The following is a 23,429-nucleotide window of genomic DNA, read 5'->3' as shown; positions in this document are numbered from 1 at the left end:
CAAATAGGCAATTACATAAAAACGTAACGGCACAAACGAAAGACTTAAGCAACGAACTTTTCTTTTTTCTCCCCGTCGAACACTCATTATTATTATTTGGCTTAATGGTTAATGCGATTGCCAGTCAGTAATGAGGCAAAATCGAAAATTAAATGTAACGAATTGCCAGTAAACAAACAAACAAACAAACCGTTAGAGAAGTGCGGAGGGAAGGGGGATAAAAAAGTGCACTAAAAGCAGCGCACGCGATGGACCCATGAGCGCCAAAATGGACACTCATTACAAATAACAACGGCTGTGAGTGTGTTTGTTTGTGTTGTTTTTGTTGTTAACGGTTTGCTTTTTGTTTTGCTTGCGGTTTAATTTGTTGTACGATTGATTTCAGCAAACATTGCCAGCGCCAGCGATTTGCATTATGCACGCCAATTGCAAATGCGCATACGTAATTAGAGCAAAAATAACAACAACAAGAACAACAATTCATAAAAGTTAAAAAAGAACAACAAAAACAAAATTGTAGCACTTTTACTAACAGTTAGACATGTTGCAGGCACAGCGCAAATGTTGCAACATACGCCAATTGCAATGAGCGGCAGTTAAGTTAAGTTAAGGAGAGAGAGAGTTAAGGAGAGAGAGAGAGTGAGTTCGGGGGAAAAAGAGAACGAAGGAGTGGGAGAGCGAGTTTGAGGGAGTGAGTGAGTCAGACTGTCAGTTAGACAGTGTTGCAAAAGTGGTTTTAGCATTGTGGGCTTGCCTGAAATCGCAGGGAATCGGTAGACACTGGAGTGATTGAGGCCAATGAATCGCAGCTGGAGCGCCCACAGTGGGTTGCAATGCCGAAATGTGCCACAGCTACTGTGGTTTGGCTGCTCACCGCATGCAAAGTTAGTTTGTTGTTACTTTTGTGGAATATTATTAATTTTGTTGTTGCTATTTTTTTCCTTCTTCTGCTGATTAGAAATTATGCAACAAAAGCGAATGAAATTTGAAGTGAAATAAGAAATTTTATTTCCCCAAAATAAAAAGTCTATGAAGCATTAAAAAAGCAAACTGAAGTAAGAGAGCTAGCAAGATAGTAAAAGCAAACAAAGCAACAACAAAAAACGTTAGACAACAATAAAAAACATTAGATAACAACAATAAGCTATTGAGTAGGCTAAAAGCGATGTATATGACTGCTGACGGGGACCAAGCACCAAAATACAAAATATAAAATATGTCAAAAACAAAACAAAAATATTTTCATGGAGGGAGATATTTCACATTTTGTATATAATATTTGTTTACTTTCTGCTTTTTATTAAGTTCTCCTCAGAATATATTCCCCCCTCTCTCTCTCTTTGCCATTAACGATTTCAAAACTCATCAGTGGGTATTTAAGTACCATAAACCACAAAGGTGATTTTTTATCGTCACTTAGAAGCTTATATGGTCAAATATTCGCTCAACGGCCATCCCAAATTTTAGAAAAAGGTTCTTTGAGCTTCGGATCCTATTTAGGAGACAATACTGAGACTTCTAATGTAGTATTTGTTATCTCAAGAAACCTCTAGAAAAAGTATGTCCTGTGTTTGAAGACATTTTCAGATCTTGCTAGGTCTCCTTTTGGCCGAAAATGTCAACATGGGCTGCGTAAATTGAAGGGATGGCTTTTTCCATCACCCATCTGAGCTGTAAGTGCCAATTTCACGGATCCAAATTCTCACAGTTTAGTCAAATATAACATTTTTGTCATATTTGTGAGTAGTGTATAATGGAAAACACAAAAATAATCAGTAAATTGGAGTCTAGGTTCTATTTGAGTTTATAGAAATTAGGGTTGATTAATGATGTCGGGGTTTGGACGGTGTGTATAAAAAAATATTTGGAAAAGGAAATTAATTTTTTTAATTTTAAAAACGTTAAACGAAATTGAAACAAAAATGATCATCCAGAAACAAGTTCAATTTTTTTTTTTCATGACCACGCAATAAAGACACACGCACCTACTTCATTCAAAATTCAAATTCATAGCGGAAGCAAATAAATGCCTTTTATGACTTAATAAATTCACACCCTGAGGGTGCGAGTGAATGCATGATTATCTGCGAAATTGAATTGCTGGGTAAATATAAATGTGTAAACACACAACGGGGTACAATAAAATATTCAAGACGAAAGTATAAAGTTATCTAAAGCGTGTGTAAATTGAAAGTGAAATGAAAAAGGCGATAACAGTTTGGCAGAAATCACAAAAAACAATACTGCAAATCAAATCAAAATATTTGCAAAATAAATTGAAAGAGCAAAAAACTTGTAGAGCAAGGCATACAAAATATGCTATAAAAATGAAAGTGGTAAGACGAGCGCACGCAATTCAAAAAGTAGAGTGTTTAGTGAAAAGGAAAAAAGGTGACTAGGGTTAGATAAATACAAATATACATACATATCACGGAAAGTCAGGTATGGCACATGTGTCTCCGAAAAAGGAGAAAAGAGATCAAAATTGTGTAATAATAGAAAACAAATTAATTCAAACTGAAGTGCCTTTTGGTCTGGTATAGAATATAAATACTCTGCAGATATAAGGCAATATATGCGTTAGATACAAAGAAAATAAGTAAAATTATATTTTATTGCTTAAAATTTGCGAGCTGAATTGCTGAAAAGTGCGCTGAATAAGTATATAATGCACTCATATTCCATATCACAGTTAAAGTAAGTGAAGTTATATACTATTATTTCCAATTGGTGTGCTGAATTGCTTAAAACGGCGCTGAATAAGCATATAATGCATTTCTATTCCATATAAACAATTAAAATAAGTAAAATTTTATTCAATTACTTGAAATTTGCCAGCTGAATTGCTTAGAAGTGCGCTGAATAAGCATTCAATGCATATTTGTACAATATATACAATCAAAATAAGTGAAATTATATTTCAGGGCTGCAAATTGTTGGGCTGAATTGCTTAAAATGGCGCTAAATAAACTTAAATCGCATTTATATATGATATAAACAATTAAAATAGTCGAAATTATTTTATATTGCTTGAAATTGTTGTGCTGAATTGCTTAAAAGCGCGCTGAATAAGCACATAATGCATGCTGGTTGTGGAAACTGCATTCATATTCCGTATAAACTTCTTTAAAAGTGCGCTGAATAAGTTATAAAGATATATTTCGCATGTATTGTTTTTTATACAATTGATAATAGTATTCTATGCGCTATTATTTTAATGCTCAGAACGTGCTGTGTATGCAAAGACAATATTTGCAAAAATTAAAAACTAAATAAGCGCTGAATTAATTTTTCATGAGCTGAATAAGTGATCTGAACATATTGAAAGTTTTACATAGTGCTGCATTGAATTTAATAAAAAACAGTATCATTTTATTTCATTACATAACATATATTGTTTGTATGTATTGTGCGTGAAACCGTTGAAATACGAAATTGTAATACTAAAAATGCTGAACTAATATTTTTTATAGCTGAATAGGTGACATACTATTTATTTCATATAACTCTAAGCCGCCGAAATGTATTACTATATATTCAGCTTTGCTGAATTGCTGAATTGCGCTGAATTGGACTACATAACTTTTCTTTCATATATCTTAATATCGCTGAAATGTCGTACTATATATTCAGCTACGCTGAATTTAATTTTTAATTGCTGAATGGCGCTGAGTTGTACGCATAACAATATACCAAGAAAATAAGTCTAACATATTTTTTTTTGTATTTATTGTAATAGTATCTGTATATTCACTTACCTCATCGAAAACCTCCTGCAAATCCAAACCATGCGTCGCATTCGCCTCATCACGCACGTTCCACATACGCAGCGTATGCGGTGAACCGCCCTTGAACAGGCTGTCCGTACGCTTCAGCGTTAAATTCAAATTCTCACCGAAAGCATTAAACGAAACTTTGTGCTCTTTTAAATCGCGTAAATCACCAGCGTATTTACCATTCGCCGCTTGCTGTAGACTATTCACACCACCAGCACCGGGCGTATTTGCGGCCGCTTTCAATTCGCTATAATACGGATTTTTACTCAAATCCTTCTTCACATGATGTGGCTCCTTAATGGTCGGTCGATCGCCATCGACACTATTGATGCTGCGTCGCCGACGACGACGATAATGTTCGGGCAGTGACGCCAAGCCGTCGTCGAAACTGTTATGCAGCAGCTGCACGACTTCATAGTGCGGCACGGCATTCACATCGTCAACATGGAATACCGATTGCAGTTGTGTGGGGGACATTTGTTTGTGATACTGGAAAGAGAAAAAGAGTGGATGGTTTAGTTAAGGTTTTGAAATGAATCGACTATAATATATTATATATAATATGTATATAACTTTATATCAAAAAAACTAATTTCAATTTTTAATCAATCAAATTTTTACTCCAAAGATAATATTTCATGTGTGTCAAAAGTATTCTAAAAATCATTGATTCCATTAAATTGGAATGGAGTTGCCACCTCTCGAAAAAAATATAACTGACACAATTACTAACCATATTAAGCTTCACAGATTACGTAGAAAAACGATTAATTTAAAAATTTGATAGAACAGAGTTGCCAACTATCGCAAAAATTAAAAATAATCCACATTTTTTTTCTCCATGCAGGATTTTAGATTTTGTTTTAAGATATGTTTTAAATTGAAGGTCGATTTTTCAATAATCAATTTAAATATATTTTATAGTAGAGTTGCCACATTTCGAAAAAAAACTAAAGTGAAGATATTACAGCAGTGTAACAGACGAAAGTTTTCCGGATAGCGTCAAGAAAGTAAAAATTTGAACATATGTATTTTACAGTAGAGTTGCCACCTATCGAAAAAACTGAAACTTAAAATTTTCGAATACAAAAATTATTTGTGAAAGTGTAAACAGAATTCATTTGAATTTTATTTAAAAACACGCCCTCCCACTGCTTGCTCGAGTCACTGCATTACATTTTGAGATATGCTGCCAAGTTTAGCACATCAAAGACTAACCCACACTACTCACGCTGCTAGAAGACATTTGTTATCGCTTTGTTTTGCATTTGTTGGCTTTATTTAATAGACTTAAGTATTTTTTGTAAGCGGCTATTAGCCTAAATTTACCGCAAATCACGTACAAATGTAAAGCGATTAAACAGAAGTTCAAATGACTGCACATCGATGCGACGAGCGGTGGGGGTCTGTCATTAGCAGGCCATTACAGCAATTAACCCTGGCACAATTCACACAATGTCAAAGTATGGAGAACAAGAAAAAAGTATTTTATCAAGAGGTTGGTTTAGGATAAATGAGTTGTTAGCAGCAGTAAGGGCGATAGACACAACTCTACAAGCAATTGAGAAGTTAGCGCGAATGAGTAATGTGGTGGGAGTGATAACAGAAGTAGTAAGCAGAGATTAGTTTGGGTATGTTATTTTATTGGGCCGCGTGTGTGATAGAATGATAGCTAAAGGTACTTGAAGAATCAAGGTAGACGAGGAAGTCAAGGTAATAGTACAAGTTACAGCATGTAGTGATGTTTGTTATTATTGTAGTCAGTTTAAGTGAAACTCTCACGATTTGTCAGGCAATCAAATGCAATCCAATTGAATTAGCATTTAAATTGCTACAAATGGTAGCATAATCATTTATTTTTGGTGTGAGAGCATTTTGGTTGTAAAGACTTCAAATTTACACTTTGTTGAATTTATATTTAATTTTACTACCATATTTTTAGGAATATTTCCATGCTACTATTATTGTTATATAATATATAATTGTGATACCATCATTATTTAAAAAATATAATAAAAAAAAAACAAAAATCTTCAGCAAAAAAATTTAATGTATAATATTGGTAACTTTTGTTGGTAATATATGCTTCAAAAGTGTTTTACAATACTGGGCAAAATTGGTTTATAAAAAAAAAATTTATTTTTATTTTTAATTTTGGAAATAAAATTTACTTTCTATTAATTTTTTTTCACAATTCTTCTAAAATAGGCTCTAAAATTGTTTGGAAAAAATTCTTTCAAAAATTAAGTTAATAAAATTAAAAAATTTAATAATAACTAAAAAAAAGTATTTAACATATTTTTTATATGGAATTTCAAATATATTTATCTGTTTAATGCAGCAAATATTATAAATAAAAAATAAAAATATTAAAAAAATTGCTAAATATTTATTAACCATTATCATATTTAATTTAAAATTTGATAATTTTGTTTCATTAAAATTCTCAACTAACAAAATAAAAATAATAATATTATTTTAAGAATTAAAATTATAGAAGAATTAGATATTTCAAATACATTATACTATTATATGGTTAATTTTTTAAGGAAATATATGCTCATTAAATATCAGAAAGTATTTGCTTTAAACTCTGTCCAGTCCCTTGACATATTTACTTAGTTCTCATTAGGTTTAATAAGAAAGAATGTAATGAAAAAAATATACAATATTTTAGACATTTAATGAATTTTTTCTATTAATTTTTTCCATTAAATTTAAAATTTTATAATTTTCTTATACACACATAATTAACATTATTTAGCACATCACAAATTGTAATGAAAGCAAAAGTAAGCGATAGAACACCATGGCGTATGAGTAACTAACACAACTCTCCCACAAGATATGTAGGTCGATTTATTTTACAGGAATTGCTCTGAATTTGTAACCGTTCTAGGCATGGTAACTCAACAGATTAAAGGAATTTTTTATTTGATTGGTGTTGCTACAACAAAAAAAAAACTACCAAGGGTACTGTCATAGGCAAATCAAGAAATTATAACAGTTTATACTGGGCTATAGACAGAAATGAATGAATACAAATGTATACGTACAAGAAGATGAATTCATGTATATAAATAAGTAAAAATACATTTCTGTCTCCAAAAACTCTGCGGTTTAAACCTACTCATATACATACATATATGTGAAGCTCAACTTCCATATTTACACAGCGAACTACCGTTGAATGACCGTTACAACAGCAAAACGAAGCAAAGTAAAATGCAAATGTGCACGATTTTCGAACAGTTAATAAAATGAGCAACTGCATGGGAAAATATAAATAAATGCCGAAAACAACAAAAACTTGAAACTGAAGATGCTGCGCTACCACAGAAAAAGAACTGCGACAGCAACTAGACGCATGACAACGGTTTAAAATATCAATAAAAACTATGACAAATCACAAAACGAAATATAAAACAGCAAATGAACCGTTTGTATATATAACAGTAAAATGCGCTGTAAAACCTTAAGCCAGGAGACGCGCCTTAAGCGCATTTATAACATATGCAAGCAAATGCGACTAGCGAACGCTGTGATTGAGCGGCGTTGAGCTGAGCCGAGCTTGTGGTGTTGGTTGCTTGTTGTCTTGACTGCGGCTGACAAAATGTGGTTTGCCTTGTCGCTGCAGGGTTTTTTGGACTGCGTTGTGTCGCCGATATCCATAGCATTCGTCGGCGGCGTCGTCGTCGTCATTGCTATTGTCGTCATAGTTACCATAAGTATATATGTATATGCATATATAACTTATACATATATGTATATCTACTTGCTATTGTTGTTGCATTGTTCTCGCTTTAATTTTGCTTTAGTTTTTTGTGTCTTTTATTTGTTTTAAAAATGTATTTTATTTATTTAGTTTTCTGTTGGCCGCTGCACGTTAGCACTGTTACATTTAAGTAAATCGTGCGCACCAGTTTGCGCATGCGCAATACAATTCGTCTCAACTTGGCTTAATGCCGTTCAGCACAAAAACGGGCTGGGTCCATGGCTTTGTTTTAAGTTGAAATGGTGTATTTTTTTGCAATTTTTTATTTATTTTTTTGTAATTTTTCTCGTATTCCAGCATAGTATTTGCAATTAATTTGGTATTTATTTATTTTAGTTATTTTTATTTTATTTGGTTTTTGCGATTTTTCGCTGATTTTTGCTCTATTTAATCTTGTTTCTGCCTCTAGTTGTTCGAATTCACTCATTTGAGGTGTCTAATTCGCAAGTAAATACAAGTATCGATAACTTTATTGTATTGTAGTGAACACTTTGTTGTTGTAATTACAATATGTCTACTCACAATATATACATTATGTGTTACATTGTTTTTGTACGCGTTTATTTCGCTTGTACTTGTTGTCCGACCGCCTAATATCAGCTTCAAAATGGCATGTTTGTTTATTGTTAACTGATCTGTTGGATTTTGTTTCTTGTTTTTCTATATGTTTGCTTACATATCAGCTATGTTAGTGTCTTGTTGTAATATTTGTGTTTTATTTTCAATGGTTTTCCTTCAAATCGTTGTTTAAACACATGTCTAAAGTCGACGTTTAACACTTCGCTTTTGTAATTGTTTGATTTGTCTGGGAATTACCAAGATTTTAGTTTGATTTTTGAAATTTTATTTGATTTTAAGGTTTTTTTCATTGAATTTTAGTTTCAAATAGTAGAGATTTCCTTCAATTGAAATTGAAAAAATTTTATTTAAATCCTTATTTGACAATAAAGTGAAATTTCACAATTTATTACTTAATATCGCTTCTGTTTACTTTTTAACTGAATTGTCTGCTATCGTTAAATATCAAGTGTCATTTCTATACCAAATCGTTATTTAATTGCAAATTAAGGTAATTTAACTTTAATGTCCCTTTCAATTTACTCAAGTCTATTTAAAAAAATTTCAATTTGTACTCAATTAAACTATATAACCTCCAAAAAGCGACAAATTAACGGATAATTTAAAATTAAAATATCTTAATTGAAGTCAATTTAACACAACTCAATTAACTAATATACATTTAACATATAATTGACAATTAACTTAAAATGTTCGATAAATTTGAGCACAATTTCATACACAATCCAAGAAATCGGGTCATTTAGAAGAGGGAAATGTATACTTATTTAGAAATTATAATTCTATAATTGATTTCATATCTTCAACAGCGCTGAAGTACATAATGAGGCACCAACAACTTTACTAACTGGAAAGTCTGATTTTTTGTCTGTAATTCATAATTGAATAAATTTGTGCAATTTAAATTTGAATATATTTGTTAATTGTGTCTTCATTATAATAAAATTTATAAAAACACAATTTACTAATTGTCAATTAGCACTTAATTACGGATCAATTATGGCAATATTCTCTCATTGAAGTTGTCAAGAGAAAAATGAAGACTGCTTAGACTATTAAAAAAAATATTATAAATTGAAACTTTTGAAAATATTAAATACTTTCATTTAGTTAAAGCTGAAGACTCTCCTTATTTCAACGGCCTACGTATCGACGCTAGAAAAACTCATTAATTCCAGCTAACTTTTTATGAATCCTAAGCCTTCTAACGTTATTTGTTATATAACCTCATATAAATAGTTAATTTATAGACAATTAATAGTCTTAATTTAGTCAATTCAAAAATTTTTAATAAGCAAAAATTGCTAACTGATTCATTAAAAGGGCTCTCTGCAATATCTTCAAAAGAGTCTAGGCCCCACGAATATAGTTTTTTCGACTATTGAGAAATATTCGACACATTTTATGTGCATATTGTTGCCTTCAGTCAATTTAATTATCTCCTCAAACAAATTATTTTCCGGCTTAAGGGCTTACTACAAATACCTGTAACCACATAATCATATTTTCAATTTCCCAATTTCTGTAGATATATAATTTTGATATTGATGTCCGCGAGGAGTCAGCGCATATGAGTGAATAATCGCATATTGCTCAAGTGTAATGTGTGTCAAGTGTTGACGTTGCGTCAGTTTTGACAAATTTTACTAAAATGTATTTAATGTTTTTTTTTTTTGAAACTTGCTGCGCTAACACAAAATGCACTACTCTTGCAAGTATTATATTATTTTTTCTCATTTAACATTAAACATTTCATTTTTTATTATTATTACTTATTGATTTTGTGTGTTATCTCAGATTAACATAAACGCATTTATCTTACGCTCAATTTCACGCGCACTGACAGTTGCACATTAATCAAAAATATCGAAGCTAAAAATAATTTTAATTTTTTTCTTGCGTGTTTTTCATTGATTTTGTTTTTGTATTACAAAATCTCTATACGCCTCATTGCATTAACATTGCTTGCTGTTGACCAATAGCACTCAGCGCCCGTCAATCGCTTCGTACATGCAAATTTATGTAAATTTTGATAATTTCGAAAAATTTGTCTTTGATTTTTATCACCACTCAGCAGTTTGAAGTGCAGCAAATCACATGCGCAAGTACATAGAGAATATGTACATGTAGATTGAATGAAAAAAGTCTATGAGCTGCATGTGTGCTCGTAAAATGTGGAAAATATTAATACGATTTTAGGAGCGATTGGAAAATATACGTATATAAATGGAAAAACGAGGAATAAATTTAAATGGGATAAATATATAAGATCTCGTTTATATATTCTAATATATTTCCGGACTTATTTGAGCATAAAATAGTGGCATCAAGGTAATAAATACATTTATGATAGCGCTTTAATTGAGTCAATTAGTTAAAAAAGTTTTCTAATGGTCTTTTCACACAGGAGCTGATTGATCAATTAACCGACCTCTGCTCGATCAAAATGCTGATTAAGATCGATTGACCATACAAAATAAAAATCTACATTGATTTTTTAATTGAATTTTAAGCGACTTGAAAATGAAATTCAACTCTGCGCCAAAGATATATACCTTCTTTGGCTGTGAGATGTCGCTGACAAAAATAGCAATCTACTGTTGAAGCTTACCAACTTATTATGAAAAGCGAAAACAAAAATGTATAACAGCTGATCGGTTATCGAGTAGCCGGCAGTGTGAAAGGCAAAAACTGGTTTCTCAATCAAAATTTTAATTGATCAATTAATTTGGCTGTGCGAAAAGGCGATAATATATATTGTTCACTCAATTAATTTGGCTGTGCGAAAAGGCGATAATATATATTGTTCACTCAATTAGTAAACTAATTAAAGTTTAAAAATACGAATTAAATTCGTTTTTTTAATCTAATTTATGTACATATATTAAAATTTAAAAGCTTTTTGTGTTTAATTGTTTTAATTATTTTTTTGTATGAAATTGATCACAATAAAGTGTGAATACTAAACCAACAGCTGCCTGAGTTTTGCGCAGTCATAAATAGCAACGGAAATTCTTGAAAAAAAAGACTTGAAAAAAACTAATAATAACCCAGACCACAAGATTTGAAAACAAAACAATATAAAAACGAATGTAAAAGCTGACTTTCAAGCGCACTGAGCGCTGATTCTTCATGAATAAAAAAAGCAACAAAAAGCGAAACAAAGCAGCATAATCACAACACTTCTTACAATTCCATTAACAGAGCAAAACTCGCCGCAAATGACCCTGTAACCATTCTGCAGCAACTGCCACGCCGCACCGCACCGCTCAGCATACATACAGCAAAAGCCACAAACCGCCAGCCAAACAAAGAGAAGTAGCAACAAAGTTAAGACACAGCTAAAATTCAGACTAAAGGCGGAGTTATTTTAATTCTCTACGCATAAGCCAAAGCGATGACGTCGCTCATTGCATAATGTTGTTGCTGCTGCTGTTGTTGTTGTTGTTGCTGCATATGTTAAACTATTTATTTATTTATACACAAATGTTTTGGGTCGAACATACATATTTCCACTGAAGCAACAAAAAGCAAAATTTGGAACGGAAACGAAGATAAGGCGAAGTAGAAGAGCAACGTAATGTTAATACAAAAAAACCGCTAATCAGCTTACATACAGACATATGTATGTATGTATATGTATATGTATAGGAATATGTATATGATTATGTATAAATAGTAAATCGTCAAGCAAAAAATAAATAGTATATCGTCAAGCAAAACCAACTATTTTTTGCTATCTGCCAAGCCTTAAATCGCATGCGTGCAAAATATCAGCGGCAAAAAAGCAAAAGTAATAAATTCGCCACAAAAGTGCAGTTGAAGATACATACATAACAGTAAATAGTAGCGGAAAGTTGAAGCGTCATAAAATATTGCCAACTGGCAAGCAAAAAGGAAGATAATCTAGCAAATATTTATTGTATGCGCGTAGTTTCCTAGACTCGTAGACAATCACAGCATAACTGTTTGCTTGTGGGGAAGTAAACACTAATGCATATATGTCTGTATATATATGCATATATAAAGCTTATGTATATATAAAATATTCGCAAAACCTGTAGGGAGATGTTGGGAACTTATTTGATAGAATGAATTATAAATTGAGACTAGATTATTTTTTTTTAATTGTAATTCTTAAAGTCGCTTGATAAATTTTTAAAACTAAGAAAATTTAATTTTTTAATTTAATCTAAAATATTTTTAATTATGGTATATAAAAAATAATGATTAGTTAAAAATGCAATTTATTTGAATTTATTTAACTTTTTGAATATTTTGAGTTGAAATTTGAAAATTTAATTCTTTATAGTTTTCATAATTTAACATAAACTTGAAAATTGTATTTAAATGACGAAATTAAACTGTCAAAAAGTTAAAATTGAGCGTAAAGTTAAAATGTTTCAATTGAAAAAATGTAAATGTAAAACTTTAAATTATAGTTAATAGTTACATAAACAATTTTTATTTTATTATTTATTGAATTTTTAAAAAATTAAAAATTTAGTTGTTGTGTTTTATTTCGTTTTTAAATAGTTTAAGTTTATGATTTTTGTTTAATTTTTTAGATTTAAGTTTTGTGTTTTCGTTTCTTTTTTTAAATTTTTTATATATATTTATTTACTATTATAGTACATAACTTAAAAGCAACAATAAAAATTAAAATTTATTTGTTTTATTTAATTTCTTAAAAATAAAATTTTATTAAATTTACTGTAATATCATACACCCTAATTAAAAGAGTTATGAACCAAATTTATTCATTAATTCCATTCTTTAAAAAATATCTTCATCAAATCTTTTCTCAAATTCCTACAACCTCTGTGCATACATACATATGTTTATATCTTTATATATGTGTTGATATTCACACGCATTCGCTAACCAAGCTGTACAACGATCTTTAACCCCTTTATTTTGCCACAAAGTAATTTTTATTGATCTCTCTTTCAGCTGCTCTTTGCTGAGACTTCTGCAATTGCAATTGCAAATACTTTACACACTGCAACAAGTAAAAGTAAAAAAATCAGCTTTTGCTGTTATTTATTTGGGTTTTATAGCGAACAACTGTTGCAGATATATGGACATCATAATTGAAATGACATTTTAGGGTATTAGTAAAGAAGTACCAAATACATATTTTGAAAATATGTGAAATAACTTATACAATTTTTATTTCTTAAAAATACGGAAATAACGGAAACATAAATGTATTACTTTTCTCTCTTCATCGAGAGAAAAAAGTACAACAACACTTTAATAGAAAAGTTCATATGTGAACCGAGTTCGTTGCTTAAGTCTTTTGATTGAAGTTCAAGCTATAGTATTTTTATCAACTGCGTGTGTAGCTTATGTAAATTCAGTGCATTTATATACATATACATATGTAAATATACTCAATAAATATATTAAATTTTTTTATTTCCTTTTGATATACAATTTTTGCCTAAAGATGTTCATAAACTTGACCTTAATACGTCACAGTTTCCAAAGCATGTTTATAATTTGAGCTTGAAAAAAACACATTTACTTCTTATTTACGCTCCAAAAATCTTTAAGCCAACTGACATGAGAAGCAGCTGGCTGAAATTAATCGAAAGTGAAGCAAATCATAAAGAGGCAGCAAAAAAGGCAGAGAGGGAAAGGTCTTAAGGGCTTAGGTGCAGCAATATTGTTGAAATAATGAAATTTGGTTGAAAAATTAAAATTAAAACCAAATACTAGGGTGTACTACTACTTGGACGCAGTGAAGGAATTTGAAAATTATGTAAAAAAAAAAATAAATAAAAATTAAATAGTTTTGACATATAATGTTGATTAAGAAGCACAAACATTTCTAAATAAAAATAAAATATAATTTTTTCCACAACAAAAATAATAAATTTGTTTGAGTAAAAAAATAAAATTTAACAACCATTAATTACCGCCCACTAAAAATTCTATTTTCATGAAATTAATTATTTTTTAATTTATATGTAGTTATTTTAATATTTTCTGTGTTTAATAAATATAATATATATCTATTCAGTTTTACCGATTTTGTTTTTACGAAATTAAATAAATTTCATTAAAATATCAATATTTATAAAAATTAAAATTTTGTTAAAATTTCTATAAAAAATGCATACATTTCTTCTCATTTCTAACTAATAAAATCAAAATTTATAAAACAATGTCTCTAGTAAAATTTTTATATTCATTTATTTTCTGAAAAGTAAATTTTTTGACTATTTTCACTTATCAAAAATGTTAATTTTTTAATATATAAATTTTTCATATATTTTGTTTCCATTTCTAACTAATAAAAAAAAAATTATAAAAAACATCTGTACTAAAAAATTTACAATAATATTTTTTTTCTGAAAAATATTTTTATTAAAAATCATAACCAGAAAAAAATTTGCACTTTTTTCGCTTATCACGAATTTGAAATTTTTCTCAAATATATTTTTTTAGAAATCCAACAAAATTGTCTATATATTTCAACACAAAAAGTAAAATGCCTTAAAAAAGTAATTTGCTGGATAAAAAACACAAATAAATATATAAATAAGTATTTGCACCCAACGAAACTGAAAGTGCATCCAAGAAGGAATAACTGTCGAAGCAAAAATAGCAAAAAAAATTACGTGTGCAAATAAACAAACCAACCAACAAGCCAGTCAGCTAGCCAACCAACCAACTAGTAACCAGTTTGACTGACCGGTAGAGGCAAATGACTGCGCATGCGCAACAGCCCGTAGACAACTAACTGCTGCCATTATCTTAAGCTGTGCTTTTTCATTTTAGTTCGCTTTTGTTTTTGCCTTTTGACTTTGCCAATGCTTCAGCTGTATTGCTGTGTTGTTTCGCTGGCTATTGGCCGTCTTTTGCGCGTTTCATATTACTGCCTTTGCCCCGCCAGCACGCATTTATGCTCATACATAAACCACACGCTTATACACTCGTATGTATGAACAAATTTTACTTTCATTTGAAACGTGTTTTCAATATGCAAGCCAACGTCACAGCTACAATGTGCGCATGCGCGCAAAAAAAGTGAAATAATAAAAGCAATGAAATGAAAAAGTGCAAGCGACATCAAAAAACCAGAAGCGTTGCGTCGGACAGTCAGCGTTGTTAACGAAGAGCATAAAGCAAGCGTTGAAGCGAAAATACATAATTTTGAGAAATGAAAAAACACCAGTATGTGAAAACAATAACAAAAACAGATGTGAAAAAGTTGCAAGCGGATGAAGCGGGTGGACGATTTTGTAGACAGTTTTGACTGAAAGCGGAGACATGCATGGCGCAATAGAAATTATGGTAATATTTTGCTCGGATGGAGATAAATGAAGCGGAGGCAGAGAAAGAGTAAAAGAGGAGCAAAAATTAGTAGAAAAAGCATTTGCAGATGAAAGAGCGCAGAGAAAAAGAAGTAATTGAACCTTTGTAGTGCTATTAACTGAATGGTTAAGAGGTTCTCTTAGCACTAGTGGAAAAATTTATGAAAATTTATATAATAAAGAAAATGTCTATAAAATTACTAAAAACTACAGAATATCTATTTTAACAAATAATAGACCGTTGCACTCCTTATATACTCTACAGTAACTAATAAGTAAAAAGCTATTCTCTCTCCTTGCTTTTTTATTTAACCGCCTAAATCACTCGCTCGTAGTAAAAGCTTAGTTAGCGAGGCGATACTCTCTCCTTTGTTACTTTTTGGTTACATAATTTTTCTAACATAAATGCAAAGAAGAAGAGCAGCTTTCTCTTGAGTAACGCTGCTCTCAACTTACAGGCTATATTAATGATCAACAAATAAAGCTCTCGCCCCTTTGGGGACTCTTTCCGATTAAAGTTTTTTATACTTTTCTCTCTTTAAGCAACAACTCTTCTCTTTACATTATTAGAGCTGTGTGTGTAGCTCTCTCTAATGAAAGTAAAAGCGTTTAAAAAGGGCTTAATTTGCATGCAAAATTTAGCTTGTGAAAAACACACTGGAAATGGGTGTGGAATGGCTTACTCCACTGATATCTAAGATGAAATGCTGATAAGGTTTTATAAGCGCTTTTGCTATATATTTCTATGCATAATGAAACTTGACTTTTCTCAAAATTTAATATATTACTTTTACTTAAAACATAAATTACAAATAAACTTAAACCTAAAGTTAGATCAAAACTTAGACTATGGTTTACACTTAAATTTTCATTTCATTTTCATTTAAACTTAGACTTAACTTGACTTAAATGAAATTAAACTTAGACTTAAATTTAACTTAACTTCAATATCAAATACAAATTAAATTTCATTTAAAGTTAACTCTAAAAGCATAAATTTAAACTTAGTAATATACTTAACTTAACTTAACTTCAATATAAAATACACATTAAATTTTAATTAAAGTTAACTATCATAAAATTTAACTTATACTTAGACACAGACTTAACTTCACTTTAACTTAAAATAAAAATTAAATTTTAATTAAAGTTAATTCTAAAAACTTAAAGTTAAACTTATACTTAGCCATAGACTTAACTCCATATCAACTTAAAATAAAAATAAAATCTGCAATGAATGACTCTAAAAACTTAAACTTAAACTTAGCCTTAGACTTAGACTTAACTTAACTTAAACTTAAAATAACTTAACTTCAATTTTAAATAAAAATAAAATTAAAATTAAATCTAAAAACCTAAAATTAAACATATACTTAGCCTTAGACTTTACTTAACTTCAACTTAAAATAAAAATAATATTTGCAGTCGAGTTAACTCTAAAAACTTAAACTTTAACTTAGCCTTAGACTTAATTTTACTTAACTTAATCAAATTAAACTTTAATTACAGTTAACTCAAAAAAACTTAAACTCAAACTTATACATATATGTATACTTAACCTTAAACTTAACTTAACTTCCTGATATAAAAATTTAATTTTAATTCAAGTTAAATCTAAAAAAACTAATAATAATTTCAAATGAACGAATTTCATTGAGTGAAATATTGTACAATAATAACTATATTAAGTATAATTCAGCACCAATACCCATATACTCCAGAAATAATGCACTTAAAATGTATTATATAAGCCTACAATTTTTGTTTTGGCAAATCTTGTACTCCTTAACTTCGCTGACAGTAATATCAAAACCAAACTCAGTTTGAGTGACAATTGACAGGTTGAGTGCATTTTAATTGACTACAGTTCAGCAAAGAGTAAATACAAATAAAGGTAAACAATTAAGATTTGTGTCAAAGTAACTGCTGAAATTACCAAAGGTACTACATAACGAAGCAAAAAAAAAAAATAAAATGAGATAATTGTGTTTGCGATTACTCGTTGATAGGTATTAAAAATGGGAAATTGGAGCAAAACGCTGCGTGATGGCGAGTGCGCAGTTGTTTGTGGCACTTTTTGGATTTTTGGGTTAATGGAAGTGCGTTTCTGTCGCTTCAAACGAGATATTTTAGATATCATGACACTTTTTGGGAAATATTTACAAAAGTAAACATGTAAGATATGACATTTTTAATTTTTTTCTTTAATTATGATTTTTTGCGTTTGTTATTTTCTCACACATACTTAATTTCTCTGTCACTCGCTGTCTACGCCTGATGATTGACTGCTCAACAAAATTTCAACGCTTAAGTGACTGACTTGCCATTATGTTTTTTTTAATTACCTACTTTTATCTTTCAACTTACAACAATATTTTTGCTGTTTTTTTGGTTTTTGTTTGCGCATTTGACGCGGCTACTTGATTGCTTGCGCTGATTTACTTTGAGCTCTACAATTTTTTGCACAATTTTATTGTAGCTCTGTAGTTTTTGTGCGATTAAATACCTTCATGTGGTCTGTAGTCTCACTTTCATGTGTACGAGTACGAGTACTTTTCTGTGTGTCTGTTCACCTATCCTGCGGGCATTCGCACCTGCTATGATTTGCTGCGATTACCTAAGTAATCCGAGCGCTAAGCTGGATTCAGTTAATTGTGTAGTCACATAATTTCGTATGAAAATAGCTAAGTCAAACGTGTTGTGGTATTTGATAAGACTGCCGTTTGGTTTTTACAGGGAATGTGTGTACAAGCGATTTTTATGGGGAATTCCGAAATTTCGAAAGTTAAAATTATTTCAACAAGAAAACATGTCATATAAGAAACTCTGTTGCTTGACATGTTAGTCTTGTACTTTAGACATTATTAGCTTCAAATGGTTGGCTAAACAGCAGCTGAGGTCTCTTAGTAAATCACTTGTTCATTCGGTTACTTCGAGATATCAATGTGAAAATTTCTGGATCCCGTTTTCTTTTTAAATAATAATGGAAATATTACCATTATTTAGTTGGTTGTAAAGGGAAGAGAGCTTGACCGCAAGCGGCCGCACTAAGGCCTTTAATAGGCCCATTGTGTTCCATTAATTTGTTAATTACTTTTTTTTTGTAAAATTATTTGGAAATATTTCTAATTTTTATGATTATTTATTAGTTAAATGATTACTGCCTTATGAAAATTTCGGGATCTCGAAAAGAATTTGACAAATCTTGGCGAAAATTTTATTATCTCTTATATTTATTTACATTTTTCTTTAACTTGGTCGCCTGTCATATAAAAGTGTACGCGAATTTGCATCAAATCGTGATAATAAACTAGCTTTTAGAGCACAAGCAAATATCCACGTATATGGTATATACAGTTGAATAAAAAAGGGTACGGAGTCAAAGGATGACAAAACCAAAACGGTTGCCGAGTTTAGTACTCCGTCCATTGCGTCATCTAGCCTTGGGTGCACTGCATAAGGTAATTCAGAGGAGCAGTCTGATGGGAGTGATCAGAACACACCGGCAACTACCCAAGCGCTCTTGGACGGACTTGCTCTGCAGGTCGACAAGACCTGTGAGGAGAAGGAACCACGCCTAGAGGAGCCTGTTCTATGATCCCAACCCTCATGTCGATAGCCCAAGTGAACCTGCACAGAGCTAAGGCAGCCTCGGCTGCCATCTCGAACAGGTTCATCTCGGATAACTTGGGTGCCCTCCTAATACAGGAACATGGGCTTTTAAAGGAGAGGTTAAAGGCCTCGCAGAAAACAACAGGAAGCTAATTTGGGATCTCTCAAGTGAAAGACCCAGGGCCTGTATGGTCATAAGAAAATATATTGACTTCTTTTGTCTTTCAGAGTTCCTAACAAGAGACCTTATGGCAGTACAGGCTAGCTGCGCAGTGACCGAGGTGGTCTTTGCTTCAGCCAACCGTGGCGCCACCAGCAAATCTTGCCTTGGTACTAGGCAGTGGTGCGAACGCGCTCCATTGGGAGTGGGGGATCGGTGATTGCATCGTTACTAAGTTTTCTTAGAGCTACAGGACTGGATGGTATTCTGTGACAAACAGGAGAGAGCACAATAGACCGTAGGTCGCAGTGCGATCCTCAAATGAAATCTATCTATCTATATACAGTTGAAGTTCCGTAACTCGAATCACTACAAGCCACAAAACTAACTTCGAGTTAGTGAGACTTCCGAGTTACGGAAAGTAATTTATATGAAATTTTACTTCTTTAGGCTATTGAGGTGCTCGAGTTATGGAGAACTTCGAGTTACAGAAGCTCGAGTTATGGAAGAGTTATGGAAGAGTTATGGAGAACTGTATGTATATATAGATATACATATAGGAAACGAAATTTGTCAAAGTAAAAGTGAAAGTCAACAGATTTTATATCATTTACCAGCCGAAAGCTTAAGAAACTGTATTCGATTTTTATTAATACTTTAAAGTCGTGTTCATACTGCTATATAAAACTTTTCTTAAATAAGTGTATAGAAATTAACGGCAAATGTTATGGTTTGGAAATAAGTTTCGGGATCCCGAAAACTTGGTCCCTAAAGTATTGAGAGTAAAAATTTATATAAATCGTGAATTTAACGAGTTGCTATTCACTTTAGTGTATATTTAATAATTTTTTACAGATATTGTGCCTATTAACACTTCTACTTGGTGACCACGAAGAATTAATATAGAAAGATGATAATAACTAAGCGACTAATTGAAGTATTTTTGTGAGTTAGGCTAATACAAGTTTATTTTATAAGTATCTATATTAAAATGTTTATTTTTTATTTTTTGTTTTTAATAAAAATATAACACTTAGTCACCACATCTACTGTTTCAATTCTAAAATTCCAATGCGCTATAATGTCAAATAATTATTTTGATTGTGTTTTAAACTGCTTTTTTTTAGCATATATAACACAATGAAATATAGATTAAATGCCGCTGTGGTATTTATAAGGTTAGTCATTGCCCCACCTTACATACTACTGCACTTGATGACCCTAAAGTTCAAGTATGAACCTGTATATTAGTTTATATGCAAACATGCATTTATATATATACAATTTGACTTATTCAAATTATAATAACTGTAGTAAATAATTTACAGTTATTATTCTATTTTACAGTTAACTTTCAACGTTTTTATGTCGCACAAAGGTGATGGTCGCTCATTTAATGTCATTTACACACCGACAACCAAATAAAAGTTTTAAAACTCGATTTTGATCATTTTTTTTATTAGAAAATACCTACTTTTATATTTGTATACATATTTTTCGATTTTTTATTGCCACAGCAGGGTGACTCAGTTGCAGTAAAAATGCAATGACAAAGTGAATTTAGAATTGGTTTATTCTTAATAATGCATTAATTTTCTTTTTCTTAAATTTTCATTAAAAATAAAAAAAAATAACAACTGGGACCCAAAATATATGTATATGCTGTACATTTTTATAACACTCCGTGCTTTTTATTTTCTCTTTCGCTTTTTCTACGCCTAATTGGTAGCTAATTATGTATGCACACCTGTTTTCAGTACGCACATACACACATGAGTATATATTTGAAATTATTTGAGTATGAGTATGTGTGCGCTGTATTATTTTCTGTTGAATGTGGCAACTTGACTTTGACCCTCAACTGTGGCCACGGGCTGAGGCCACGCGAAGGAAGGATGAGTTGTGTAATTTTGCGTGAGCATTTACGTGTAAGTAAACACGGGTAGCACGGTAGAAACCATTAAACAGAAGTGTAAGGTGTGACTGTGTATTTCCCAGAAACGCGGTTGTAAGTCGGTATGAATTAAAACCATTGTTTCTATTTCTATTTCAATTTCTGTTTTTTTTTTTGTGAAATTTATGACATTATGAAAATAATGAATAAATAATACATAGTCACTACAAGTAGGACTAGTTCACTGAATTTTTTAAGCAGCGTTTCGTCAAGGAAACAGACTTGACAAATATTGAAGATAGTAAAATCGAGTTTAGAAAACAAAAATAAAAATATTAAAATGAAAAAAAAATATAAATTACAAGCTTTTTGCAAGAATTACTTTCAAACACAATTTTAAAAATGATAAATCTAACCCTTTCGAACAGTGTTGCCACCTACTATTTTTTATGATCTACTATATTAAAATTTGTGCCGTGTTAGAAGTTTAGCTATTTGCTACATATGTACGTTTAACATAAACTTTAGTTTTGCACATTATAGTATAGGGTTGCCACCTGTTGATCATAAAATGTGAACAAATTCTGTCAAATTTGACACTAAGTATTGTAATAATTTTAAATACAGTTTTATAACGAAATAATATGGAAAGGTATTTACTATAGAGTTGCCACTTAAAGATTATTATCAGTTAGAACATTTTTTATAAACCACCAGTAATTGAATTTACTAGGTTCGAATATTTCAATATATGTACATTTGTAATATTAAACAAAGCAAAAAATATTTTTATAGCATTGCCACAGAATATTTCTATTAATTTTTTTGAATAAAATTTTAAATAATTTATGTACTTCATGCTTATGTTCCACTCGATAACAAAAAAGAAAATAACATAAGCAAACTTTAAATGTGTCAGTATGCTTCTGTGTTGCAAAGTAGAAAATATGCAAGTTAGAGTTGCCATAATGTGAAATTAAATTTTAATTTTTTTATAAACTGAAAATTTTCTAGTACCTTAATATAATTTTGAAAGCAACAAGTTGTTTTTAAAAGAATACACAATTTCATAAGGTTTTGAAAGTGTTGCCAAATTTAAATAACTTTCTAAATTTTTATTACAAACTAGCTGACTCCGCAGTCGTTGCACTGCGTGAAATTATTTGTTTTGAAAACAAAGTTGAATTTGTATAGTGTTGGAAAACATTTATTTGCAATTTTTCTAAATTTTTTTTCAATGTAACTCAGTTTAATAAACAACATTTTTTGTTTTCTGTTCCGGTGCGTAAATATACAGAGAAGATGATTTTTCAACTCGTGAATGAAATTTCTGCCACATACCTCCAGCGACTGTCTTTGAGACCTGTTGATTGTCATCCCAAATGCAAGTCTCATTGGAAACTGAATACGTTTGAACTGAAATTGCAAATCGTTGGAACTCAAAGAAATTCGTGGAATCAAGCATTCTGCCCCCTTGAAAGTCCCTTTAAAAAATTCTTGCAACTATTACAACTTGAAGATTGCGAAGCATAATAAATGACAAAGCATTATAATGACAAAGAATTTAGAAATTTCACTGGATAATTCACAGCTTCGTCTTCATTTTCAACATGATCGATCGATGTGTATGAACACAAATATCCCGGAAGTTGACTTTAAGTCGTATAGATTAAATCATCGACATCGGTATTTTTGGCATTTAAAAATCTGCGTGCACTAAACCAATCGTAGTTACGGTAAATTTGGCTAATTTTCGGATTGATATCAAACCATTTGAAGTATTAACCAGAATTTGCCCAGTTCTTTGCAGATCTTCTGCGGTGCTTTCCTGTTGCAGGAACCCACGCATATTCATGGTCAATCATGTGGTTTTCGCGTGTCGCCACGATGACTTGGGACTTGCGTTCAATTCCTCCGCCGCTGTTGATTTCGAAATAACAGAATGTGTTTGTAAATAACAGTATCATTACGCCACCAAAGCGACGATTATTATTCCACAGATCTTTCATTGTTCTGTCAAGTGCTTCTAGAAAATTGCGCTCATCTCATAGATGTTTCATAGATTTGCATGTTTAACTGAAGCTACAGTGTCGAACTTCAAGTAGCGTTGCTGCAATTCCAGTAGATGCGAGAGCAAACTTAATGCCATTTTGAGATCATATTGTTGCCAAAATCTATTATACTTGTTGTTCCAAAGTTATTCTGTCGTATGCACTATTCAGTACATCTCTAATTTGACGATTTGGTGATGGCATATGATATGAATTTCAATGCTGCATTGTAGATGTCACCGTTCATTTGCAATTCT

The 23,429-nt window shown here is 30.9% G+C and overlaps 1 protein-coding gene across 7 annotated transcripts in view; it reads right to left on the bottom strand.

Annotated features, from left to right (window-relative positions):
• The window catches only part of LOC105218881 (venom metalloproteinase 3), a 147,820-nt gene that overhangs the window by 91,970 nt on the left and 32,421 nt on the right, over positions 1–23,429 (bottom strand). For all 7 annotated transcript variants that reach the window (XM_054234964.1, XM_054234965.1, XM_011194737.3 and 4 more), the window contains exon 4: positions 3,759–4,265. In XM_054234964.1, coding sequence (XP_054090939.1) covers positions 3,759–4,265 — 507 coding nt within the window. The remainder of the gene's footprint in view (positions 1–3,758; positions 4,266–23,429) is intronic.

Source organism: Zeugodacus cucurbitae, chromosome 6 (genome assembly GCF_028554725.1).
Source record: "Zeugodacus cucurbitae isolate PBARC_wt_2022May chromosome 6, idZeuCucr1.2, whole genome shotgun sequence".
NCBI lineage: Eukaryota > Metazoa > Arthropoda > Insecta > Diptera > Tephritidae > Zeugodacus > Zeugodacus cucurbitae.
Note: the sequence above shows the minus strand (reverse complement) of the source record. Positions and strands in the feature narration are given on the sequence as shown.